The sequence below is a fragment of the Alligator mississippiensis genome, chromosome 5 (assembly GCF_030867095.1).
Source record: "Alligator mississippiensis isolate rAllMis1 chromosome 5, rAllMis1, whole genome shotgun sequence".
Classification (NCBI taxonomy): Eukaryota; Metazoa; Chordata; order Crocodylia; family Alligatoridae; genus Alligator; species Alligator mississippiensis.
In genome coordinates, this window is record NC_081828.1 from 14,026,418 (window position 1) to 14,054,317 (window position 27,900).

Sequence of the window (27,900 nt, forward strand, 5' to 3'; positions counted from 1 at the left end):
CTAAATAATCTAATCAAGACTGAGGCAAAGAACAAGCTGCATGGGATAAACCTACACATGACTTGGCAGTGGCTTCTTATCTCACATCTGGTTTACAGAGGTGTAACTCCACTGCCTTCCCTTAAGCTACTCTGGATTTTAGAGGGGGCTCCAGGACCCAGAGCATGAAAGGTTTTTCAGTATTCTTCATTCAACATTGTAAGGCTTAGCTCAGGCCCATTTTCAAATTAGCTTCCATGTTACTATTTAGTTATTATAACATTTACCACTGCTTAAAGGTTTTTCTAAATCAAGGCCTATGCCCTTGGAGTAAATCTGCACACACAGGAAGAGATGGGATCCTAGAAACAGATTGCAGGTCACAGTTTAGGGTTATTTTCCCTCATCCTAATATCTGAACACTACCGTTTTTGGGCCTTCACAAATGACCTGTGGTGAGGGTACTGACAAAGTTTCATTGCTACAAAAATTATACAGGTTTTAGAGAGACGCCTGATTTTTGCCGGGGGGGATTCCATTACAACCAGCTGAGTCATTCAAACTGATGGATGTTAAGAGCAGTAACAACCCCATTGAAATCATCTGACAACTGATTCTTTATTAAGTCTGATGATCACTATAATTAATAGAGATGTGGCCCAGATTTGAACATCTATTGAATGCTTTCATGGTGTTTAAAATTCAAACTTAGTCTCTCATGCAAATGCTGTTATATTTATAATGGGCAGACTTGTCACACTCCCGGACACTAATATACTCAGGCTGTGGGGTGTTTGCAATTCACAACTGCACCTGCCTCCCAGTTGTGAAGACTGAGCTGATCTTTAAGTATCAGGAGGAAAACCGTGATTCTATGTGGCTACCTGGCTTAATTTCAAACAAAGCAGCTTTAATACAACTTCACTCAGGTGAAAGACACAGCTGTCACCAATTTTGCATCATGTCTTTTCCAGAACAGGGGATTATTAATAATTCTGTTGGGCAGCTAGCACATCACCCACATTTCATAGTCAGTGGGGGAGAAATGAATTAATGAAAGCTGTATTATAAGTGCTTCTTGTTATAACTCCTTTAAATACTGCAGCACCGGCTGCAGGGGCATATTTTCTCCAGAACGGAAATTTCGTAAGGCCTGATCAATTTTTAGGGGACTCAGAGCAAGATCATAGATGAGGTTATAGTTGTGGATCAGGCGCTTTGCTTTTTCCTTTTCCAGCATGCCTAAGTTAAAAAAGAAAAAAAAATGATTAATTCCTTCTACAGATTAAAAGAACCCCTTTGACAAAAACCAATCCCTTCAAGTCATCATTTTTCTTATTGGTATATGAATCCATACACCAGGGCTGGGTCCTGCAGTCCTGTACCACCCCTGCCCAGATAGGATTGGGTGCTGGGGGTCCCACATCACCCTGCCCAGCCCCCATACACCAGGACTGAGCCCCATGCCACCTTGCACGCCCAATCTAGTGTGCAGCCACAGCCCTCGGGACTCCCCATAGATCCATGGAGGACTCTGCAGGCCAGGGAAAATGGTGTGGGGGGCTGAATCTAGCCCACAGGCCAGAGGTTGAACAACCCCAGACTAAATTTATGAGATCCAAACAGATCAACTCTACAGGGAATGAGCCTGAACATCAGGACTTTTGATTCAACCTCATCTTGAATCAAGTCAAAGTGAGGAAGCTACATACAGCTCTCATAGATTGTCACTACTGGGACAAAATATGTTTTGAAGATAATCAGGCAACACACAAAAATGGGTAAAGATTCAACAGACACTCCCTGGGTGGAAAAGAGTTGATATTTATACAGTGAAGAAATAACCAGCGAATACATCCTTATAGATGGGTTACCAAAAGGGAAATGTGCCTTGCCTGCCCTACTGTCTTATTTTTGGTCCTAACCATCCTCCTTCAGTGAAATTCTCCCTCTTCCTCGCATGCATGTTTGTGAGGCCAAAGAAGAAAGACAGGGGTGTAGTTATGTTCATTCCCTGCTATGATACACTTGCCTGGAAAATCTGTGTAGTTAATCTTCAGGACACTGATTAGCCCCAGATATGTAACAGCTTGGAGGCTGGCCAAGTCTTAAAGTTTCAGGTTAAGCTAGGAGGTGATGCTGTTGCAGGAGGATGGAGACATATCTGAGGAGTTGGCAGTTTGGAGACACTGGGATTTTTTTTCTAAAGCAAGTCCTGGATACCCCTCTTGCCTGCTGGCAACACAACTCCTGAACCTGTCCTGCTGCTGAGCCCCGTTCACCCTCCATTCAATTCTGCAGCCCTCACTCAAACTGGGAACTCACAGGGGATATGTAAAGGCATTGAGCTGACTGCAAGGAGGCAGGACTGTGCAGCTAAAAGGAGCCACATCCAAGAGCAGAATATGGCCCTTTCATAAAACACTAACTCAGAGCCCCTCTTCTGCCCTTATTGGTATTAACAGTTGTTGTTTTCTTTAGATGTATTTATTCAATAGCATTTCTGCAGTACTGACCCCCACTGGATCTGGGTGCACCCCTGAAGGGGCAGATTTAGGGGGCGGTGCAGTGGTACAGCTGCATCCCCCTTCCACAGTGCAGGTTGCATGCAGGGAAGCTCCAGCTCCTCGTGGCCCAGGGGCCTGGGCTCCCTGTGGCATCCAAGGTGCCCCTGGAGCCCTGGCCTGGTGTGGGACACCGGGGGCATCATGCAGGGAAATGGCAAGAAATGGGGGAATTGCCTGATACCATCACTGTCCCTGGCTGAGCCTGGCACACTATGCTGCTACTCACAGAAGCCCCAGCTGGAGTGGGGAAGAAGTGGCTCTTCCCACCCCTAGGGTCAGCTGGGACAACAGCAGTGGTGGCTCCTCGCTAGGTCCTCCCTACCTGCACCCAGAGGAAAACCCAGGGCTGGAGAGGGGGAGGGAGGTATGGGGGGGAGAGAAGGAGAACCCACGTATAATCATTTCCATTGTACATACAAGGAAAATGAGTCGCAATGAAATTTAAGTGATTCATATACTTTCAAGTAGTTCACAGCAGAGTTTGGGACAGAATCCACACGTCCTGACCTACAGGCCTGTACTTTTCCTACAAAGCCATTATGTAACTCCTTCAGGTAATGGAGTTCATGGAGTCCCTTGGCTGAGGAACTACAAATTTGTCTGACTTTGTAAAACAGAAAATTAATTACTCTTATTTGATAGATCTGAGCCTCATGCCCTTACTCATGCGAGTAGCCCACGGAGTAAGAACTGTAGGCCTTACTTTAAAAAGTTACCTGTGTTTTTTACGTCGCACAAATAAAGAGCTCTCTCCAGTTTTCTGAACCGGTCTATCCAAGTGTCTTGTTCTTCAGAATCACTGGAGCCAGTCTGACCAAAGAAGGACTGTGCTACTTGTTTTTCTTTTCCTTCTGTAGAGCTGTCATTTTTAATCCAGGTCTCAGAAGCTGCAATTTTGTGGCCTTTTTTTTTTTCCTGCAAAGAAAATGAATGAAAAGTATAATAAAAGAGTAAGTGCTATAGCTTTATAGAGAAAGACAATACAGTAGACCATAAAGAATCGTAGAGAAGTAGGCCTGGAAGGGACTTTGAGAGACCATCTAGTCCAACCCCCTGCCTGAGGAGAGCTGGTTCAAAATTATATATGGACTCATGGAGGTGCAGCAACTTCATCCTACATAGCAAAATACAGACAAAAACTTTATTGCAGTTGTACTTAGGAACCCCAGCCATGGCCAAGTTCCAGTTGTGCTAGTAGGTACTGTAAAGACATGCTGTAAAAAGATTTCATAAGGCCTGATCAATTTTCAAGGGACTCAGAACAAGATCATAGATGAGGGTATAGTTGTGGATCAGGCGCCTTGCTTTTTCCTTTTCCAGCATACCTAAGTTCTTACTGCAAACATTTCTGTATTCTGTTTAACCTCTTGTCTCATCAGAGGGCAACTACTGACCTTATCATCTCAGGTCTCATAACACTCAGTCTTTAATGCTTATTTAATTTATGGCTTAAAGAGGCAGAGGCCTTGCTAAAATGTGGGGTTCAAGAATTGAGAGACTTAAGATTACATAGAAACTGGTAGCAGTCACTTATTAGAATCGCATACACTGAAGACAAAGCAGAGACTATAAAACTTGTTCCACTTAATGTCTAAGGTAAGTTTTTATTTCAAACTACTACAAGATCGTTTCAGGCTGGACATAAGGAAGAATTTCTTTACTGTCCGAGCCCCCAAGGTCTGGAACAGCCTGCCATCGGAGGTGGTTCAAGCGCCTACATTGAATACCTTCAAGATGAAACTGGATGCTTATCTTGCTGGGATCCTACGACCCCAGCTGACTTCCTGCCCCTGGGGTAGGGGGCTGGACTCGATGATCTTCCGAGGTCCCTTCCAGCCCTAATGTCTATGAAATCTATGAAAGTGCTGAGGGCAGACTGGTCCAGATCGTTAAAGTTATTTGGGTGCCTAACTCCAACTGAAATCATTAAAGCCCATTTTCATTTGTGGATTGCAACTATGCTGAATTCTTTCACTGAAAATTATGCTTTTCATTTCTGCTTGAACCTTTAGAAAGCAACAAATTAAAAATAATAATAATAGTTTCTTTTAAATGCCTACCACAGATACAGGCTCTTCTCAGTCCATTGCATTTACATTTCATTTTGTGAATAATGGTCACTTTTCTCTTAAAGCATTGAAATTAGCATTGTGACCACTCTTACTTTGATCAGAGCTGGCACGGTATCACAATTCATGTGAACAGAGTAGAACAATAAACTCCAGAGCTGCCAGCACGACAGAGACCCAACAGGAAAGTCAAACATTCCCCAAAACTAAAAAAAAAAGGTAATATAAAATGTAAAAGAGAAAAAAATGAAAACATTTGTGTATGGCCTTCTTTATTAAGGCAAAAGGACCCCAATCCAGTGATTAACATAACTTTTAAGCATGTAAGTTATTCTCTTGAACCCAATGAAACCAATATGCTCAGATTTAGGCAGGCCAGGTTTGTTGAGCAGATATGATCTCTTTTATTAGACCAACTGAGTAGTTGGAAAAAAGTTCTTTGCAAGCTTTTGGGCACGATCACCCTTCTTCAGGCATAGGAAATCTCTGCTGCTCTGAGAGCATTTAAATACCTTGTGAGACCAGGCTTTAGGGCATGAAAGCGACTGGTAAAACATGAAATGACTTTAATGGTTGCAGCATTTGGCCCTGCCAGTTGACTAGATATTCATATTTTGTTTATTAGGTTAAAAATGACCACACAAGGTCATCACCCTTGCCCTGTAGAGACAGCTATATAACAGAACACTAACATCTCAACCAAACTCCTTATCAGCTATTTCAGTGCAGTCCAACCTTTTGGGCAAGCATGCCACAAATTAAACCTCACCCCACCCGAACCCTGCCATTCTGATCCCCTTTCCCTGCCTGCTCTGCTTTCTGTTCAGTACTCGGCGCTCCCTGCCCAATCTCCTGCTCTTCCTTCTGCTTCCTGCGTATCTGCGTATCAGTATCAGTATTTTCAACTGTGCTGCCTGTCCCCTCCCACACCTATTTTGTGCCACACACAACAGGCCCTTGTGGTACTTGTGCCACAGGATGGCCACCCCTGTGCTACTTGGTTGTATGCATTCTGTTGAACATACCGGATGCGTAGCCAGACCATCACAGGTTTCTTCTTTGATTTCACCTAAAATGGAAAGAATCATAAGCATTTCTTGCAACCATACATGCCATAAAGCAGCACAACGCTGGAGTTTTGGAGCTACCGACCTGACCCACTGTTCACTGGTGTCAATAGACCAGGTCAGGAAGAAACATCCAGGAGAAGTGAGCTATTATGTGGAAACACAGTATCTTTACAATTTATTTTTAAGTATCTTCCAAGAAAAAACAAAACATGTTGCAGTCTTTTATTCTTATGGGAAAGGCCAAGCATTTTTCATTTGGCCCTATCTGATTTGAAGCAGTGTGTTGTTTTTCATTCAGGGATTTTCTGATATTTTGATTTTCCAGTGGGGTTTAGAAGGGAAGCTCCTGTTTGGCCTGCTAGGGAAAAACAGCATTTCTTGGCTAGTTGTAACACCCAGTATGCTGGTGAACCCATTTCAAGGAGATCATGAAAAAGCCAGGACCTTACGAGAATCCGCCCCAGGCAGAAAAAGAGAGCAGGATTCATATACAGTCCAATATAGACCTAATCATAGCACAGATGGACTGGAAGTTGTGTGCCAGGAAACCTCTCAGAGGGGCCAATGGTACAACATGGCACCCGTTGCCAAAAGTACCATGCAGCAGTATTTGAACATCACCTGTATTAAATGCAAAGGATTACCTAAGGCATTGCAGTTACCATGGTGTGGTAACTGTTGGCAAACACTGACCTCTTAATGGCAACACCTGTACCTCATTTTCATCAGCCAGCTTCTGTTTCCATGGAAATGGGACCAGACGCAGCAGCTGACTTAGAAGACCTCTCTTATGTGGATCTCAGCTGTGGCTGCCAGCTGGGCTATGTAAGCACCATTTTCCAAACAGCACCTGCTACACTTTAGGATGCAATAGACTCCTATCATCTCCCGAGCCAGAGTCTGCTGCCAGTTATACTGATGGATATCTGCATTGACTCTATCTCATACAAAGGAATCACTCTCACTTGTGCTAAGGTAACAGATAGCGTTTAAATTTTCAAAGGAGGTGGAGGACATCTTAATATTACTTTTAATGTCAGACCATTTCTTTTTCCTACTTTTCCCTGCCTTTCTCCATGGGCTCAACTGATCTGATCTCTCACACAGAAGAGTCTTCACGGAGGTCCAGTGACCTCCCAGGACTGACGGCCCCGACTTAGCGTAGGTTTTTGCATTTGTTGGTTCGGTGGCTCCATTTGTAGACTTGGCCGTCAGTTTAGTTTTATTGGCATGTCTTGAAATCCAAGCTTATGCACAGACACAACAGGTAATGGAGAGTGGTTTTAAACCCTTCTGGCAAAAGTCCTGCCCTTGATTAATGTACCCCCACGTGAAGCGCAACTGATGTACATACACCTGAGGGCTCAATTTTGCTCAGCCTAGTGGTGGCTCCACACTACTCATTGCTGTGGTAGGTTGGTAGCGATCACTAGATGGTCACCAACAGCTTTTTGGTTACCCACTTTGCCACAGAACGTGCAAAAAACCTACAAGGCTCCATGTTCCCGTTTTGCTTTTCAGGTTTAGTTCACATATGTCCACGTTTCTTGGGCTGGCCAGGTGCAAAGGGGAATATACATACTTCAGCCTGTCAAGAAATGGTGTGATAGGCATGTTCCCTGATGCTGTCCACACCCATCACCAGTAAGTAAAACACTTCCATTCTGCAAGGAATCCAGGCTGTAGCCATACTGGTCTAGAGGCTAAAGCAGGGGTGGGCAAAATGCGGCCCGGGGGCCGGATCCGGCCTGCCAGGCCATTCTATCTGGCCCGAGGAGCCCCTAACAATTTTAGAAAATTAATATTTATCTGCTCCTGGCTGCCTGTCATGAAGCCCTCTATAGCTTGCCAAAACTCAGTAAGTGGCCCTCCACCCGAAATAATTGCCTGCCCCTGGGCTAAAGCAATCAGGGCTCATGGTAGAGGTGCTATCTTTTATTAGACCAACTAGATTTCTGCAACCATTTTTGCAAAAATCTACTTGATCTAATCAAAGATATCACCTGTACCACAGGTCCTGATTGCTTTGTCCATTCTGCAAGGCATTCAGCACCCAACAGGCATAATCCATCCCTACGCATTCAAAGTTAACCCATTACAGCTGGAAATTCAAACCTTGATGCATGGTTTAGCTAACCACTCTGATCCATTTCCTTTTGATATTAGCTTAATATCCTTCTTTTTGGCGATTATCTTCCTGTCCCTAAATTAGTGTAGATTGAAGTATAAATATTCAATGGCAGGAAAGAGAAGTTATCATTAGGGATGAAGGGTGTTTGTAGCTCAAAAGACAGCTGGTTTGCCTCCAGCCAGATGGTCACAGGTTCAAGTCCAAACTGAGAATCCTGAACATGCTCTCGTGCTACAATAACAATTGGCTGAACTTACAGTTTGGCCATCAAGTGACTATTCAATACCTAAGAATGCTTCCTGAAGATCATTAGATTAGTGTGATATCCACGTCAACAGCTCACAATCCAGCTTTTGTTTCAGCTTTGAAAAATCAGAAGCAAAGAAAAGTAGCCCTCCAAACCCAGCTGCCTCCATATGAGCGCACACAGTAATTATTAAAATTGAGGCTATCAAAATTCTGGATCCCAGTTGCACATTTGAAACTTTAAGGATGTTCCAAGTCTGAACTCTGATCTAAATCCAAATTTTGCAATTGCTTGTCATCTAACTGAAAACCGTGGTTACAAACATAACAGCTTTTTGATTTGCAAATTCTGCATTCCTATTCATATATTATTTTATATAATATGTTTATATCCAGAATCATATATTATTATGGAATTATTATATAAAAGCTGCTTATGGGATATTAACAAGCCTTCTTAATGAGAGCATTTATGTTTCATATCACCATATGGAAATAGGGACTTCCAAGTTGGGGCAATCTCTATAAAGACCTGTAGACATGCCCAGGAAAAAATTGAAAATGAGACATTCCACATGTATATTTGCATTTCCTTTTAAATCACCTGATTTTTCTCTCTGAATTAATCTGACACTTCAAGCAACCAGGGCCTCTTTTGCATCATATTTTTATCACATTAAGTCACACTGATTTCTTATTACTACCGCAATAAACCATTTTTAAAAACGTAATTCAGGTTGATCTGAAATTTGGCTTCTTCAATGTGATCTTTGTGTACAGCACTCAGAATTTTTCAAAATAGCTTACTGCTTGAAATTTTGGGGGGGAGAATGCAACTCAAGAATATTTGAGTCTTACGGTTCAGTCAGTACACCAACATTTGATAATGACATTATTTTCTTAAAATGTGCTTTCTTCTTTTTGGTGAAAAATTGTTTTTTGATTCACAAATGTCTAGAACTTAATAAGCAGGGAACCAGAATGGAGAGGTGGTTTCTTTACAGATCTCTGCAGAGAATTTGATTCCTAACTTCTGGAGAGGGCAGGGAGCTAAGAAACGCCTCTGTGCTGGACATTACCTACTCCAAGTGGCTCCCAGCACAGTGTTCAGGGTTTTCATTGCCCTTTCTAAGGCAATCAAATTCTGCCATGCACTACACAGGCAGCTAGCTCCTGGGTCTAACTCCAGGAGTCAGGCACCTAACAGCTGGGCCTTGTGGTGCTCATCTTTGAGGCATGCAAGTCCTCCTTTGAATCCGGCTCCATATGAAAGCAAACATCCCCTTTCACTTTTGCTTGGGATCCGTACCTTATATATGGAGGTATTGCCATATACAGAATGTTTTATACTGTAATTAGAGCCAACGTAACATTTTTTGTGGAAATGTGATTATGAACTCAATTGTTTTCCATGAAAGTATCTATGTCACTTGGAGGAGCTGAAAATCTGTCCCCGTACTGTGAACAAAACGATTTTCGAGGGGTTAATTTTAAAATGTCTATTTAAAGGGAAGGAGACACTTTGAAAAATCATCTTTCCGCTTAAAATACTGCATGTTTCACAGCTATAGGTAACAGCTGAACTGACTAAAGCTGAGAAGGAACGTAGCAAAATTCGTTTCTCTCTCTATTTAATTCTGTGAAAGAATATTCTCAACCGGGTGCCACGGCGCCCTCGGGTGCCTTGAGATACTCTCCAGGGCGCTGCAGGATGCCATCGCTGTTAGGCGTGCGAATGTAACTCACATGATAAACCCAGAGATTTCAATGAGGAATCAGAAACATTCTGACCTGCTGTGGTTTTTTTGTGGTCTTGCAGCAGAAAAACCTGCTCTATTAATTTTCTCTATAGTCATCAAAAAAACCAAGTGACAACCAAGGGCTGGAATTTTCTGAAGGGTGTCACGAGCCCACCGAGGGATGCCTCAAGCCTAACAAATGATGAAAACTACTGTTCTAAGCAGTCACATTTCATTTCAGATTTGTAATTTCAAAGACTTTCCCCCCAGTTAGTTGACAATGGAAAAAGCGATTTACTGAAGAGACCCTTAACAAGTATTAGCACAGGAGCAGAAACACTTTTGCAGCACCCCAGCCCCTTTTAGGTCTTGCATAAAGCATCCAAAAACAGAGGCACCAAAAATCACTAGCCCCTTTTAAAACTGGAAGCCTTGACTTTATAAATACACATTTTTTTTTCTCTACAAAACAAAAGCAACCGCTGGGCTTGGAGTTTTTGAACCAAATCGGAACAGGGCAGTAGGACAAAACATTAAGATAAAAGGATAGGAGGGGGAATAAAACCTAAGGAAATTAATTATAATGGCAAAGTGATCAACTGCTATGATCATCTATGTACGTAAATGCTCTTGTGGTTAATATGTGCACATAAAACATGCCTCAGGAATGCGTAGTCCTGCTGACAGCCAAGAATGAACTGCCTCTGGCTCGCAAGGTCAGCACTCAGAAGCGAGTCCACGTGAGACTAAAAGAGGCTAAGCTAGAGGGATTTACATCTTCCTCTAACCTGCTCAGCCTAAGTTACTCCAAGACAAACTACCTCTGAGTCAAGCCCATTTCCAGGGGTAACAGCCACCATTTTACGCAACCCCTTTGGATTTGGGTTTGAATTTGACCTACTGACTCCTAGGGAGTCTAAGCAAGGTCAACTCCTCTATCAAGAGACTAGAAAAAAGAGGTTGTATAAGGAAAAGCAACTAGCTAATACAAGTGTGGGAGGCGGGCTACATTAACCTACATCACCCTTTTAGTATATTGTTCCTTCTGTATTACTCCTTTCTATCCCTAGGCATGGAAGCTAAACCATATAAAACTCCCATCTAGTCATTTCCTGATCTGGCGCACTCCAGACGCTGCCCTGCATTTTAAGGCGTGCTTCATGAATGCATCAAAGTCCAGAATTAGGCCTTGGAGGGGAAATCTTTTTTGATACATCTGGCCTTTATCAGCTTTCTGTAGACTGTTAAACAAGCCGCAGACACAAGCAGACTACGTGTCATCTCAGCCTGGCTGATCACACCGTACGATAAAGGAAAACTGTAGAAAAACTGCCACTTGTCAATAAACACAGGAAAAGATGATGGGAGATACATTCCTGCTGGTAGCCAAACAGCCTGGACAACTGAAACAAGAAGACCATGTTAAAGCTTTCCAATATGGGCTACCCTGCTACAACACAGAGCTAGGTTGGACATGTGGCAAAGCAAATGAAACCCTCCCAAGCAGGAGAACTTTGATTAATGCCTGGCCTGTACCTGCATCGATACACCTAGGGTCACTATGACCCTTATCTTCCAGGGCACTGAGTAGCAACACCCCCCACTGACATCAATGCGGTTGCACAGCACTTTGCTATCTAACAAGCCTCCCATCATCATTTGGGCTGATACCAATCATTTGGCTTTGGTAGCCTGCGGTGCCCACTCTGCACTGGTATCAATAAGGTACAAGATAATAAAACTTCAGGTCCAGCATCATCTTTGCATCCTCCGGGTCAATGCATTCCTAAGATAAGTCTCCTGAACCTAAGAGAAGCAGATCCTCAGCTGGCATCAACTGAGAGAGATGCACTGAGGACATTGCAGCTGGGGGATAACTAGTGCAGGGCAAGAGGGGCACCCATCCCAAGGGCTGACTAGGAGAGGGTGCCAGGATCCTGCCCCCTCACCGGGGGTCTTTGCCATGGCAGGGGAAATGCCACACTGCCCATGCTGGGCCATAGGAGCTGGACAATGCAGCACCACACCCAGGAGTGTAAGGGGCCAAGTGGGGCAAGTGGAATGGCATCCCCTGCCCCTAGATACATGCCTTTGTGTGGAGCCGAGGTACCAGATCTTGTGACCCAACATGGGCACTGCAGAGTTTTACCGGCTGCGACAAAGGGTCTTGACAGGGGGGGGAGCGTTGTACAGCAGGGAAGGAAGCCTCATGCTGCCTTGTGGCTACAGAAGCAGGACAATGCGGTGCTGCACCATATAATATATATGGGGGGGGGGGGGGGGGGCTGAGAGAGAAGGGAGGCAAGTGAATGGAGCTTCCCTGCCACACCACGCGGAGACCCCCACCCCACCTTGCCCTGCTTGCTATGCCTCAGCCTTGCAGCTGCATCCGCTTACACTATTTGCCCTATACATCTGCATGATTTTTTTCCCCCTGTAAGTATCATATTTTACAACAGCAGAGGTAGGAAAGCACATTAAAAGGAGAAAAAGGTAAAATACAGTGAACAGGCGCACTGAGAGAGAAAGGATCAGCTTTCCAATTACAAGCGGTGAACATCCTGAGTCGACTGCATGAATCCAGCTGTGGGGAATTATGATGCACCACTTGCCTTTGGAAAATATACATTGTTCTGCTAATTAGGATTGAGACAAATGTTTGATGAACTTTCTTATTTTTTGGTTCCAGATTTGTAAGACCTTTTCATTTTGAAAGAAAAAGTGCTCAGCATGGTCCCTTGGGAGGATGGCATTACCAACAGCAGGGCACTGGTTAGAAGACAGCTTGCTACTTAGAAACAAGACATTTCAGAAACCTCTAGTCTTGTAAAAGACGATTTTCAGGCTGCTTATTATATCTCATAGATGTGATTTAGACTGACAACCCCTTAACTTACCTGCAGGAAGAGGCAAATTAGAGGTCATATCTGACTGAGCTTCCTTGAGTAACTCCACAAGCTTCCTCCATCTGCATGAAAAAACATTTTGAAATTAAATATTCCCAGTTTCTACCTCCTCCTGCCTTCCCCACAAAAAAACCCCAAACCAGTTTGCCCCATCGGAGCTATGCAAATTAAGCCAGAGATATAGTTAAAACTTAGAAATAAATGTGTAAAAATACTTTTGAAAGGAAGAATGACATTATAAATATGCAGCAGAGCAAGTTAATTAATTGCATGAATAAAGCCTAATGCATGCCAATTCATTCAATAAATCGTATAACAAACTGTACACATCTGCTTGAGACAATGCTTTCAAAAGGGGTTGCTCCCATATTTGCCAGTGCAATGTGCAACGTTAAGGTTGTCCTTAAAGTTGGAGAAGATCAAATTTTACATCACTTAGCAATCCTGTATGGGACTTATCCAGAGTATCTTCCCACTCTTGCAGGCTCCAGAAAATAACCTGACCCCCCTCCACTTCCGCAAAAGACTGGGAGGAAGGCCCTTAAAAGGAATAAAGGAAGGAGATGTGTAGCAATACCAGACATTCCTCCTTCTTCCAGCCCCCAATTTTTTTTTTTGACAAGTTAAAGAGAGGACATAACTTATTCTGCTTTGTTCAACAGGAATAAATTCACGTGACTATAATCACTCATGATGTTTTATTGATTTTAAACACATTTAATCAGAAAGTGGCTCAGAGCTTGATTCCTGCTAATTACTAAGAAGCAGCATTGTAAATGGCTTCACAATTGGACTGCAGATTAGAAAGGACAATATGTACTAAAATAATGATTCATGCATTCAGCTCCCTAGATTTATTTTGTTTATATTGGATTTTTTAATCTCTAAAGATGTAATTCTGCATATGGGCAAGCGGCATCTAAAGTCTTTAATGAAATGGGTTTAATTTAACAGACAAGGCTTTAGCCAAAGATGGTAAGTGCGTGGAACAGTTGATCCCTTTCAAATGTAATTCCTCACTGAAGGTCAGTGGCATTACGGTGTCCTCACTGCACTACACATAGGTAACTGTCTAGCATATAAGGCAAGCTATGATACGTCTGTACTAGGACAGTCACCAACACACTCCTGCATTAAGAGTCCTCTGAAGGTAAGCTCAGGCCTAAACTGCAGGTGCAGGAGTATGGGAGTTGTTATACTGGACCAAGCCTGTGGTCCATCTGATCCAGTATCATGCTACTGGCATTAAACAGTCAAAGAACCATCAGGGGAAATGTAAGATCTACTGGTGTGTGGTGCTGAACAGCTCCCAGATGAGGCCATGTGAGCTTTCACTGACCCTCTATTATCCCATTGGTGATGCGTAGGGGGTGCAAGCGGGTGCACGTGCACCCCCTGAGCTTGGCGGTGCACCGCCTGCAAAAAGTGCCACCAATGCTGTTGGCGGCACCTGTGGGCAGTTGCCACTCGCCACCCCACTTTGCCACCAACACCACCGGTGGCATCTGCAGGCAGTCCCTGATCAGCACTGGCTGCCGCCTCCACTGCCGGTGGCATCTGCAGGTGGTCGCCGACCACCAGTTGGTGCTCGCAACCCCCTCCCTCTCTCTGCCTCCGACACCACTGTGGCTGCCTGCGGGAGCTCCCCACTTAGCCCACCGCCGACACTGCCACAGCTGCCTGCTGGAGCTCCCCGCTCACTGCTGCCACTACCCTGCCACCAACACTGCCGTTGTCTGCGGGTGGTCGCCGTGGCCTCCAGCCTCCAAGGGCACGCGGCATTCATGTATTATCCCTTAGGTATACAGGGCTCTCAATGTTCTGCAGGATCCAGCCTTGAAAGCAAAGGGCCCATCCTGTTTCAAGCTGCTAGGAAAGTATGGTGGAGAATCAAACAGTGAATGGTCTTTCATCTCAGGTTCTGGACCTGCCACTGTAATTGCCAGTCTCTATGACACACCTAAGAGCAGAGTGATTCATAGATTCAAGATGAAAGAGACCCATGTCTAGTGCAACTTTAAGGACACACTAGAAAGAAGTATCAAGTCAGGATGGTATTAAACACTCACTGTACTCTGCCTCCTGTGCACAACTCATGTTTCTTGAACAAAGCTTCCAGCAACAAAGGAGTTAGTGCTAATCCATGCTTCTGGCAAATCATCTCAACCTGGAAATATAAGATGTCCATTGAAAGCTGGTATTCACCAAGTGATTTATGAGGAGCAGGATTTACTATGAATCAGGTTAAAATCAGACACACCAACTCCTGTGCAAAAGCGTCACAGAAAAGCATTCTAAAACATGCTAACAACATTCTTTAAGCCTGTGTGCAGTGCACCTCTGGCTGATCCATGTCTTAGGAGGATGACTTCAAACACTGCACGTGCAAAACTCTGCCGGCCTCCAGGGAGAATTCTGAATGCAAACTCAACACAGAATCAAGTGACGGTGTATGAATAATATCAGCTGGAAATGTCCATTTTTTAACTGAAAGTAGGATTGCAACTAAATGAAGATTTTTTTTTTTTTGTGAGAAATACCCAATTTTCAAAATTTTTTTGAAAAACTGAAAAACAGTGTTTGCAGAGGATCTCAGAGTTGTCAGCCAAGCATTTTATGTTTAAAAATGTTGGACAAAAGGCTAACATTTTCTAACCATGATCTACCAAAAAGAATTAAAAATAACTTATAAGCCTACATTTAAATGAAAACCAAAAGACCAAAAAACACAGGCAAACTCTTTAATTTGTGTGCCAGATAACCCCAAAAGCACTCATCCCTATTCTTATCCAAAACGTCCCTTCTCCCTCTCACTTGTCATTATAGGTTGGTGACACAATGAGCAATGACACATTACTGTCTCTTGCATAGTATAAAGCCTCAACTTTCCATCTACTGAGAAATTCATTTAAGCTCTACCACTGATTTTCCATGAATTATTTTTCCACCCACTGGCTATAATATAGGAGCAGTCTAAACTTTACAAGGCCAGAAGTTTTAATAAAACCAGTTTTGGGGCTTGTGACACCTGCTCTTCAGCTCTCCCCACCTCTCATGCTTCAACATTTTTAAGCTTAAGGAATGGGATCCCTACCGCTGGGATAATGCAGGGTACAACCTAAAGCAGTGTACCTACTTACTTTACAAAATGAGAGAAGGCCTGAAGAGGACTTGTCTTCTTTCTGAAAACTCAAGCTCAGCTTTTCTATGTCCAGTTCCCCTTTACATTCCTTTATTGCTTGCTTCAAGGTCTGTACTGGGTCTTCGGAAGTCAGAAAGCTAGGGAATTAAAAAATACAGAATACCAATTTATTGTCATCCTCCAAAGAGCCCCAAGTGCTTTAAAAGTACATCCCCCTTCCTGTGAGACAAAGAAACTCTAGCATACGCTGGCAGGTGAAGGTAGGAAGAGAAGAAAAACAGCGTTCCAGCTAAAATGATAGGGTAAGCAAGGTACAATTATCCATGCCAGATATTGGCTAGATTATCAGATTTAATGCTCTGATTCCTGTGAAAATTGCTCTAAGATTTATATTGACAGTTTTATCAGGACCTTACAACTTTGTTGTTTCACCTAAAATATGGTACTTTCAAACGCCTGAATGCCGCCCAGCTACAAGTTGATAGTGGGCTCAGTATCAGCTTGGAAGGAAGAGGAACATCTACTGACCCAACACCTGTAGTGAGCCACGTTTCCTTGGAGGTTTTCCACTCCAGTACCAAATGGGCCCAACTCTATAGGCTCTGACAGAAGCAGAGTGGAGATGGCATGGCTGTGAGCCATCTATCATAAATATCAGCCTTGTCTTTGCCTCAGGCTCTTTCTGGTAATAGTAAGCTTAATGCATGCTTTAATAAAACCCTTTCTCTGTGGAAAACTTCTCATTCTGTGACACTTGGTACTGCCTAAGGTCACTGTGACATGCAGTGATTAGAACAAGTAGTCTCAGGGGACAGAAACATACTGGTGTCTGATTGCTGCGTGGTGGACTATAAGAAATGAGGTGATCATCTCAGTCCAGCTGCTCATGCACTGGTGTTCACATCCCAAAAAACCCACTATTCCACCTGAATTTCAGCAGTAAAATGAAGAATGCAAGAGGTGCATAACCTTTGTTCATTTGTTACATACATTGGTAGGAGGGTGGCATGCACTGAAAGTGTGTCTGGGCAGTCAGAACGTCCATTTGCAGGGATGTTAAGCCAGTATTTGCACCAAAAGATGCACTTGCACACACAAATATAACATTAAAATGCTTTCTCTAATTGAAATGTTTTTTCCTTGCCAAGGTTAAGTAAAGAGATTCTGTATAATCTCAAATGATGCTTCCCAGCATTATATGGTGTAGGTGTTCACAGACCCAAAACATGTTGCTCTAGGAGTGATTTGAATGGATCCAAGAGAAAAAATCTGTGTTCCTCTGAACTATGTAAAACATTTCTTAATTGGAGAGCCATTTCTGACTCGAGAATCCTCAATGAAAAGTGAAGGAGTGAAAATATTTTGAAGATATAGCACCTACAAGACTTTTACCAGATGGAAACCTGAGAAAGGATGATTTCCCAGATACATTGCTCATTTGCTCAGAGTAATTAGTACATGTAAAAAACAAAAATAGAACCTTTTGCTTTGATCCTTTGCAGTTAGACTCTTTACTTGAAGACCCGGAGCACATGTCTCGATATTCTGCATTTTAATTGCTGCAGCTAGTCTTAAAAACTGAACCAGCTTGTCATAATTCACCTACAAAAATACAAGTGGGTATGAGCATAAATAAACAGAGTAGAGGAATATCACTTTATTTTAACCTTTCACATATTGGTTGGGGGGGGGGGGGGGAATTATATTCAATTTTATTTCCAAAGAGTGAGTCCCAGTGTCTTTGCTAACTTCACTGGACACTGGATCTTTATATAAAATATACATCCCAGTTGAGGATGAAGAGATAGAAAGGAGACAACGAGATGAGGAGCACAGTAGGTGGGGACAGGAAAGAGGTATGTGCGAGGAAAACGGAGACCTGACAGCAAGAGTTGAGTAAATGTTGCTGGAAAAGTACTATTGCTAAAAACTGCGGAGCAAGTCCTGCCTCTGCCTCTACTAAACAGATGCAGCAACATCTGGGGGCTCCACTGGGGATAAAAGGTGGGTGCCAAGTGTTACTGCCGGTGTGGCTGCGTGGAGGGTGCTGACTCAGTTGCATGGTTCATGCATTCAACAGCACAGTGCAGGGAAATGCTATGTCAGCCCCATTAGCTAAAAATGACAGGTCTTTGATTCTTGAGGTGAGGAAAACTCTCCACAAGCAGCTGTACTAGAGTTAACAGGTGGGATTTTCAAAAGCCCTTGGCATTAGCCTAACTCTGTGCCATTTCCAGTCAATGATGCCAAGCAATTTTTTTTAAATCCCATGAGCTAACATCTGTAGTTGGATCATTGTGGGCACTGGCACATAAGCACAATTGTCAGTATATTACAACTTCCTTTCTGCTGTCGGGGCCTGCAACCGATTACAGCGGCAGCCCTGAAGGCATGGCGAAAGACAGGAAGTGTGCCAAAACAGACTGGTCAGGTAGGCCATGTTTGCTATAGTGCAGACTAACCCCCAAGTAGAAAATCAAGACAAAATACAAGCATCATTAAGTTAAAAGTTATTGCCTATTAATCTCTTCTACTTGATTTACATGGATAACAAAGATAAATAAATAAAAGGCAAATTGACCCCCCCCCCAGTTAAGACATTTAGATTAACATACCAATTCAGAGTCATTTGCTTTGGAAAACCTCTCAAAAAGAAGCTTGACAGTCGGTAATTGTAGAGGGACTTCGTGCTTCAGAAGGAGACAGCTCAGCTGTGACTGAGGAAGAAAGCCCGAGAAGGTCGGATCCACAGCCTTAAGCTCTCTCTGCACTTCTTCCAACAAAGCCAACTTAAAAAGACCCCGTCCAAATTCATTTCTGACTACAGTCAGGAGAGAATCGTCTTCCTCCGGTGACTCTGTTGGCCCTTGGTTGACAACCTGGTGGAAATTAAGCATGATAACTTGGTCGATCACCCGGTTTTAAAAAGAGTGGTGATCACGTAATATATGGTCACTCATAGAAGAGGTGGCAAAGCCGACGTTTGAGTGAACACTGCATTACAGCCCCATTTGAATGTCTTTACTGAGCAAGCCTCTCTCCTGAGCAATGCCGAGTGCTGCCAAAGCAACGTGGCAGCAATAAAGGTTCCCCAAATGGGCAGCCGAGGACTTCCCTTGCCACAGATGAATTGTAGGGTTGCAGGCAGTGACATCGCTCCGGTCACTTTGCTCACTTTATGGAGCATGCTAAGAACAGGAGGTGGTGGATTGGGGCTCCTAGGACTTCTGAATGATCCTCAACTGCTGGTGACATAACTTAGCTGCTCTAAGTGACGGTGAGAGCTTTTCTAGCTGGTGTTGGGACCTGATGATTTAGAGCCACCTTTTCTCTGTCTTCTTTCCCTTTAGAATAAATGTGATTTATGTAAGGAGTATGCCCATAATGAGCCAGAACATCATACAAAATGTTTACTAGGTGAACAATTATGGCAATATTTAAGTACGGTTACCTGGTGCTCTCCTACTTGTTGTCCTAAAGACTGAACTCTCAGAAATGGCTTTTGGAGGACATGAATATAGGACAAAGTCTGGTCTCCTGAAGGAACACTGACGCACTGGATATTTGATGATTTTGAAACCTGGGAAATGAAATGCAGAATTAGATGCGAGGTGATCAAAGGAGTATAAATGTCTCCGCCCTTTGAGTGCAAATATGAAATGCTGATTTTTGTCACCACGCAAAGCATATGCTGGTTATCTCGACTTAAAAAAGCAGACATATTTACACTCTAACACTAACACATGTTTAAATGAAACATATATTACAGCAGACACTTCTATTCCTATAAATAGCTCCTGCAGTGCTGTAATCCCTTCCCTCATTGCTTAAGATAAAGATAAATCCTTTAAGAGTGCTCATGACTCGTAGTGGTGCAGTTCTGATTCCCTCCGGGAGAGGGCAATGGTGCTCAGAGAGACGATCTAATCCATGTCACATTCAAGTTTCCAGCAACAGGTTTAAAGTGCTTCATTTGTTATGCTGAGCATTAGAAACAACCGCCCACATGAGAGATTAAGGTGATAAGTGCTCACTACTTTCAGCAAGAGATTAATTCAATCCCAACGTTTTGAGGAGGAAGTCTGTATAAATGAATCAGTTCCTTTCACAAAAATCTGAATCAGTAACAAGTCTCTCCTTTATTTTTTGATGAGCTCTAAATTGACACTGGGGCTAAGTGAAATGTAATTTAGGCACTGCTGTCCCAATGAGTTCAAAACCAAAAAAAAAAAATAGCCATCTGGAAAGTCAGTGGATCCTTTATGACCACCGTGTCCTCCCCATAGTGCCCTATGTCCATCAGATTTGTCTTGCCTTAACAACGGGTTCCAAGTACAGAAACAATGTCCCAAATATCGGCCTTCCAAATCATGGTATGATTTATTCATGAAATGCCTTGGTTGGAGGAGAAGTGGCAAAAATTTGCTCTGAGCTGTGAAAGTAGGGCCTAGCTATACATACAACAAACAACTGTACATACTCTGCGAGAGATAAGGAGGGAGAAATTCATCTCCTGGCTAGGAAGCTGCTGAACTAGGAAACAGATGTGTTAGCTTTTGCTGTGGAAATCTGTCATTGGTCTTAAAGCCAAGAGGGCTGGATAGCAATCCTGTACAGTGAAGAAATGGGGGAGTAAGACCCCCAATTGATATGGCCCTCTGAACACTCCCGTTGCAGGGGACAGAACAGAGACCGTGCACATGACAGTTCCTCCAAGCAGGGGAAGCAAAGAATAGGAAAAGCAGAGCTGAGCAAGGAAGTAAGGAAGGCAGCAAGCCCTGAAAGCAAGGAGGTTAGAGGCACAACATCACAATTTCCACTCAGATGGGGCAGCTCTGGGCCATCCCATACTCAGGGCTGACACCAAAATTTAAAATCTTTCCACCCGAAGGCAACATCTCCATTTAACTCACCAATGTGGCCTCAGACCTGCCAGGCACATGGTACCCCTAAATCAGGCACTTCAAATTACTGAACCCTTTAAAATCTAGACTCCTATTTAAGTGCACCAGTTTGTCCATCTATAAGATGAGGATTCAGGAATTTCACAGGTGCATGATAGAGCTTAACTCGTCTGCAAAGCCTTCTGAGATCCTCAACTTGCTAAGGAGCTGAGTGTGGCACCTGTACTCATCTTGACTTCAAGAGGACTCTAGAGTCCTCAACGGCATAAGGCTTGCATTACTAGGCTCTTAATGCACAGCAGATTATTTATACTGCTGCAGAGATCTGCTTATTTCCATCCAGTTTGACATTAAGGATTTTCCACAGAGTTTTCCTTAGGAGAACTGTGCAATTCAAAATGTTGCGGCTGCAGTTATGGCAACTCACTTTGCCATCCAAAAGTCTGCTGCTGCTTGTTCGTGCGTGTTTAGACTTGTCCTCTTCCTGTTTGCCTTTATTCTGTCTTGCATAATCAAAGTCATAATTGATCTGTTGACAAAGAGAGTTACTGAGACCTGGAGGGTTTCCATGTATCTGTCTTGTATTAGAAGGGGGCAACTTCTTGAGTGCAGCTTGAGTTTCAACCTCCATGCTCTCCTTTCCCGTGCTGTGAAAAAAAGCGTAGATATAACATGGTGCAAATATATGTTCCATTTGCATGAAGATTAAATAGTAACATGGAAAATATTTTGTCTTTAGAAAGTTAACTGATTGGATAGAAAGGTTCAGGTATTAGCAGGGAGCTGGCTGGGGATTAGAGCTTAAGGTCAGAAGAGACTGTTAGATTTCAAGCCTGATCTTCTGTATCATACAGATCAGAGAATTGCAAGCTACTGTGTATTGAGTACAATTTCCTCTTACTTCTGCAAAACTTGTAGAGAAAGAAATGTTAGGAAGAGGAAATCATTATTGTTATAGGGTTTTACCAATTAGAAGCAAGAACTAAATAACATGTATACTTATAGTGTCATGGTACACATTCCCCTCCTTTATTGTCTTGGATTGAAACACTGACCCATATCATGTCATCTTATGCCAGCATCTTGACCATACATGTTCACTGAGAAGTCGGCAACAGCACAGAAGTTTAGCTAAGCACCGAGGCAAATGGATTTTTTGTTAAAAGTGACACTGGAATTATTTACAGTCTCCCTCACTCTTCCCAGATGCTACATTAGAAATCCAGTTATTTTAATTCTGCCTCAAATTATGCTCCTAATTATCAAGCAGGTTATTTTTTCTATTACCCCAATCATTGTGCAGAGATTGCATGTATTTTACAGCCTGCATTGCTCTCTGTCATTAGTATAAGATACTAGAGTCCAGTCAGCCCCGAACATCCCTGAAACAAGTGGGATTGGTGGGTTTTATTATTTCAATTTACACTCGGCATTTGAGCAAGCTAGTTATTCCATATTGTGCTAAAATATCTTAGGGAAACAAGCTGCTACTCTCAGTTAACCAGGTGAGATTATCAAATGAATTTCTTTAGTGACCTTAAGTTTTGTGAGGACTGGAAGACTGACCACTCAATTTCTGCCTTTTCCTTTTGAAGATTAGCACTTACAGGAATGAAAGATGGGCAAAAATCTTTGAAGCTTCTTACCATTTATTATTAATACCATTCTTTTTGATTCATGAAAACCGTGTCACTAAATGTCAGCATCAACATGTGATATGTTATCAACTACATAAAAACAAGTATAACTTGTTAGTTTTTATATATATCGCAAAGTACGTGGTTTCCAATCTAGTTAGATTGAAACACATACACACACAACCATATGTTTAAAAGTATCAATGGAGATTCTTTATAAGCATATGTGTAGAAAAAGTCCACAGAAATGTCCTGCTGTGCTGTTCTTTTCTATAATACTACCTATTGCATGTTTGTTTTTACTTTCACTGGACTGCAAAAATATTTTCTATTGCTAGATTTAGAAATCATGCCTCTTCTTTTTTTCTTTATTTTCTAAAAGAAGCCAATTCCAATCTGTCAGCCGGTCTATCTGAGCCAAGGTTTTCCAATACAAGAACCTAAACTAAGATGAATTGTCAAAGTTGCCTACAGGTTCTCAGATAGTTAATTCCCATAAAAAAGTGAGTGTATTGACATTGCATAATGTAGTGGCATGCATAGACACCAAGGTAGCTATGATAAACTAAATTGTCAAGACATTGCTTTAATGCAGTTATATTACTTCTGATTACCCAAACTAGTTGAGAGTTAGCTAGTTGAGGGTTAGCTCACCTGGCTGACTTTTACTGGGACTGGGGAGCCTAAATCACTTAGCTGCTTTTGAAAATGTTGCCCCAAATACCCAGTGCCCTCAGCAGCTTTGCATGATCCAGATTTTCTGAACAGCTCATCACCCAGTCTAACTCCTACACGAAGTGCCCCATTGCTCTCAGTGGGAGCTGGGAGATCCTGAGCACTTAAAAAAATCTGGTCAGCCACAGTTTTATCTAAAGTCCTTCAAAAATCTAAACCACAGTCCATATTTTAGATGCCTCAGGTTCCTGATTCTCAAAAACCCTGAGCACCCTCCATCACTCCCAGGGCAAGTAATGAGGCCCACACACTGAAAATCCAGCGCTACATGCAAACATGCAAACCATGCCCAGTCAAGCCTTAAGTTAAGAAATCTGTTTTTGACCCAAGCTCCTGGAAAGTCCCCAATTTATTACACACACACACACACACACACACACACTAACCAGTGTTTAGGCAAATACACTCATGGTATGGCTAGATAAAGCACCATTGCAAGAGTGAAATGCTGAAGAAAGGTGAATATTATACATATACTAAACTTTATCAATATTATATATATACTAAACTTTATCATTCCAATTCATTTCTCACCCTTATTTGTTATTGCAAATACCTTCTGGTCAGCCTTGCTGTCATAATATCTTCTCTAAATTCTGGGTGCATCTACACGAGACATTTAATGTGCAGTTGACTAATTAGCGGTGCAATATCTTGGCATCTACGCTTACACTCCTATTAGGCTGGACTAAACTCAGCAACGGGATAGTAGTTGTAAATAATAGTAAATACAAGTTCAGTTACTACTTGTAAATACAAGTACTATCCTGCTGTGGAGTAAAAACTCCACAACAACGCATGTGTAGACACTGGAAAGGCCGGCAGGGGCATGAGGGTGCTTCAATGTGGGGGCTGCCTGCTGGCTAGCCCCACACTGAAGCTCTGTTGTGCCCCAGCCAGCCCCTTTGCAGTAGGTTGACCCCCGGAGGGCTGACCCTCAGAACCCCCTGCCTGCCAGGGCTGCTCTGTCCTGGCTCAGTGTGCTGCAGTCCTGGGCGTACGTTCAAATGATGTGCGCAGGAACAATAAACTCCAGAGCAATAAACTACGCAGCTTATTGCTTTGCATTCATTGCACATGTAGACATGCCCCCTGTACACTAGTGTGTAGCTCTCAGACTTTGGGATGCTCACTTCCACGTTTCACTGGATGTATCCAAAATATCTATGATATTATTATATAATACTAACTTTTCCTCAGCATTTCAGGCTCCTGGACCGGTGCTTTACCCAACAATCCCACAAGTGTGTTTGCCTGCAATGGAGCTCTCCCAAGACCATACTTACGCCATGGGTTTTTCTACAGTGCAGCGGATGTATTTGCTTCCAATGATTTTCACGATGGTCTCCGTGTTCATGCTATTTCCATAGGGGACACTCCTGACTGAAGCCATGGTGCGCGCTGGGTTCGGCTCACGCTCTATCGACTCCACGGCTGTTCCCCTGTAACATTACACAACACGACCAGACCAAATCTGCCATCTCGCCCCTTGGGAGCAGAGCCAGCCTGTGCTGGAGTAAGCAGGGAAGCCACACACCCTCCAGACTGCCTGGATTTATTTATTTTTTTCAGAAAAATTTTCGTGTTTCAAACCAATCAGACAAATCAATTCCAAACCCATGAGTCATTCAAGAACCATATGTGGCCCTACTACCAGCAAACATCTTCCATCCCTGCCTGAGGCTTCAGATGTTTCCAAATCATTTGTAGGGCATCCTACATGTCCTACAGTGCCCCCGAGTTTCCCTTGCCCTCAGCCTCAGGAGCAAGCTAGGGGGAGTCTTAAAGTGGGCATAAAGTCATAAGGTGGGCATAAAGTCAAGATCTTCCCTCTAGAAGAGAAAGTGGGAGGTTAACTAGACATTACCTCGGGGGTACTACCCCATGCTAGAAAAGTGGCTTTTTTTTTTTAATTTGTATCCAAGGCCAAATTAGCCAAAACTAATTCCAAGCCCAAAAGTCCAGAACCATAAGTGGCCCTACTACCGGCCAACATCCTCCACCCGCACCTGGGGCTTCAGATGTTTCCAAAAACCTTTGGTGGGCTTCCTACTTGCAGGCCCAAGCCCAGAGACTTGGGGTTCGGGTGCCCCCGAGTTTTGCTTGCCCTTAGACATAAGGCCCTCGGAGCAAGCAAGAGACTCCCATTTCCACAAAACGGGCTTAAAGCAGCTGCACCTCGGCGGGTACCGAACCATGCCAAAACAGCGGTTTGCCTGCAAAGCAGTTCCAGAAAACTGCCTTCTTGGACCCAGATGCACCGGTATTGGTATTGCCCCGGCCAGGTTAAGAAGCCACCACGCAAGAGGCCAAGAAGTGATCCATCCCCAGCAACTAGAAAAACAGCTTTATTAGTGGCCATGGTGTTGCTTAGTGGGCATGATCATGAAAAAAAGTGGCTTGCAGCGGCGGGAGCACCGACTAGGGGGTCAGCGACCACCCGCAGACACGGCTGCGGGCAGTGCCCAGCGACGACCGCTGACTGCCCGCAGATGTCACCCGGGGAGGGCGAGCAGCGATGCACCTTTTCATAGAGGGTGCACCGCCTCGCTCAGGGGGTGCATGTGCACTCGCGTGCACCCCCTACAAGACTGGACGCTTTGGGGAGCAAGCAGGTGCTGGGGGTGACACCGGTGGGTGCCTCTCTTGCAGGACTAAGGGCAAAGCAGGTGAGAAGGGGCTGGCAGGGCAGGGATCAGCCGAGACAGGGGGAGAAAAGCGCAGCCCCGCGACTCACCCGCGCTGCAGCTCGGTCCCGGTGCCGGTGCCGGCGGTCGCCAGGGACGCGGGAGGCGGCGCCCGCACCCAGCACGGACCCGGGCACGTGCTGCACTCCCGTTGTGCAAACCCCAGCTCAGCTTTGCTCGTCATTAAAAAGAAAACAATGAAAAAAACAAACAAACCATCCATCCAGACCCGTTTCAGCTAAGATGTCCTCACCATATTTCCAAACCAGCTTTGCAACATGCTGTTCTCCTTCTCCCGCAGTGCAGGCGGCTTTGCGGGGTCAAGGTCCAGCACCTGCCGGATCAAGGGCAAGTGCCGGCGCTTGTCGTGCCCGGGGCGGCGGCGCGGCCCCGCGAGACGGAGATGGCACCGCGACAGCCGCCAGCCTCCGCCGAAACACGCGTTTGAGCAGCAGGGTCGGGTTTGCAGGGAAGGCTTCTGAAATACCTTGGGAAGGCTGCTGAGCTCACCTCGATCCAGCACAAAGTTTCGGATCATTCTTTTGCACAGATGAGTTCTGCCTAGACATCACCTTGTAACAAAAAAAAGATCCTAAAGCCCATGACAATTTGTTTTTTTTAATGACTTTCTTGGGGATCAACAGTGCTGTTAGATCGTGAGCAAGAATCAGCCCCCCCCCCAAAAAAAAATCTCAGCTATGCTAACATACAACTAAACGGTGTCACCGTTTCGATTTCTCTATATAATGCTCATTAGAACAATATTTTCCCGCTGCAATCATATTTCAGTTCCCCAAGAGATTTGGCAACTGTTTATATACTTGACAAAATAATTTTATAACAAAGTGCTCAATGAATTAAGTCTTAAATTATGAAAAAAAATAAAAAAAAAAGGCTCGGGAATTCAGAGTTGGCCAATACACCACGTTGAGTTATTGCTTTTACATGCTGCATTCACACCCTTTCCAGATATACCTTGGCTGGTGTGTATGAATATGGAATTGAATGACAGCATTGAGTTGAATGTCATTGCTTTTGAAAAGCGAATTTATTGCTTTGCTTTTGCATAATGATCTTTTTCTTATATATAAAATGTATGTTTCATAGACTTCATAGACATTAGGGCTGGAAGGGACCTCGGAAGATCACCAAGTCCAGCCCCCAAAGAGCTTGTGGCCATTTCTAGCCTAATGCTTATATTAATATGAATATTGGGAAGTATTGAACATTTCAGCTGATTAAATACAATATTCTTGCTCATACGTGGCACTTTTCTCTGTAAAGGATTCTCAAATGACTCCCAGGATGTGGTCATGTTTATATCTAGGCACAGCTGGTAGCACAGCCTATTATTTAAGGTTGTCTGACACTTTTCATTCTAAGACCCTGTTTTTAGCTCCTTGTAACTTTGCCAAACTTTAACCATTTGGCAAAAAATTCTGGTGCTGGACACCTGCCTGAAGCTGATTTTAATTTTACTCAGAACAGTTTGGCCAGTTCCAGGAACAAAACTGAGACACGGAGAAGAAACAGGAGCTGGCTGTGTAAAGAAACAGGGGCAGGGAGAGCAGATAGTGAAGGCAGGGAGAGCAGATAGTGAATGAAGGAATCGGGAACAGATGGAAGAAGATGGAGAGAGAGAGAGAGAGAGACTGAGAATGAATGAGGAGCCTGCAGAGGGGAAATTGGGATTAAGCTGGTTACAGAGAGAACATTAGGGAAAGATAATGGAGTCAGATAAAACTGTCCATGCACTGTATCCACTGAGCAACAGAAGATACTTCAGCCCCACACAATTTCTACTTATAACCTTACTTCACATGAATTTTGTGGGGGCCAGGGGCAGAAACTAAAGACTGTAGCATAATATACATGCATGGGCAATCTTCATTCTGGCATTTATGAGTGTGAAGATTCTTGGATTTGAATGTTAAAAAAAAAAATCACATTAGCGTGTGATATACATGCACACACACACTGGTTATTTTATCCATTGTGGAAGTTCACACCATCTTGGGGTGGAAGATGGCAACATTGCCAGTCCTGGCTATTTTTAATGACCTGGGCAAGACTCTAGAAGTTCAGCCG

General features: G+C 43.6%; 1 protein-coding gene across 1 annotated transcript; it reads right to left on the reverse strand.

Moving 5' to 3' along the window:
* Positions 1-578: 578 nt before the first annotated feature.
* C5H1orf87 (chromosome 5 C1orf87 homolog) lies at positions 579-26,486 on the reverse strand. The gene is made up of 12 exons (XM_006277871.4): positions 26,066-26,486; positions 24,412-24,567; positions 21,181-21,400; positions 19,301-19,429; positions 18,465-18,728; positions 17,330-17,451; positions 15,848-15,986; positions 14,777-14,874; positions 12,699-12,769; positions 5,641-5,684; positions 3,263-3,461; positions 579-1,221 (listed from the first exon to the last, which is right to left on the reverse strand). The coding sequence occupies exons 2-12, from the start codon at positions 24,516-24,518 to the stop codon at positions 1,061-1,063; spliced, it is 1,554 nt and encodes a 517-aa protein (XP_006277933.2). The 5' UTR covers positions 24,519-24,567; positions 26,066-26,486; the 3' UTR covers positions 579-1,060.
* Positions 26,487-27,900: the final 1,414 nt, after the last annotated feature.

Bases quoted from the DNA above. Each gene is read 5' to 3' on its own strand.
- C5H1orf87 (XM_006277871.4), bottom strand. From the start codon at position 24,518: ATGGCTTCAGTCAGGAGTGTCCCCTATGGAAATAGCATGAACACGGAG. The intron at 15,987-17,329 runs GTTCTATTTTTG...TTAATTCCCTAG, and splicing joins GCAAAGGATCAAAGCAAAAG to CTTTCTGACTTCCGAAGACC. The intron at 5,685-12,698 runs GTAAGTTAAGGG...TTTCCATTTTAG, and splicing joins TAATTTGCCTCTTCCTGCAG to GTGAAATCAAAGAAGAAACC.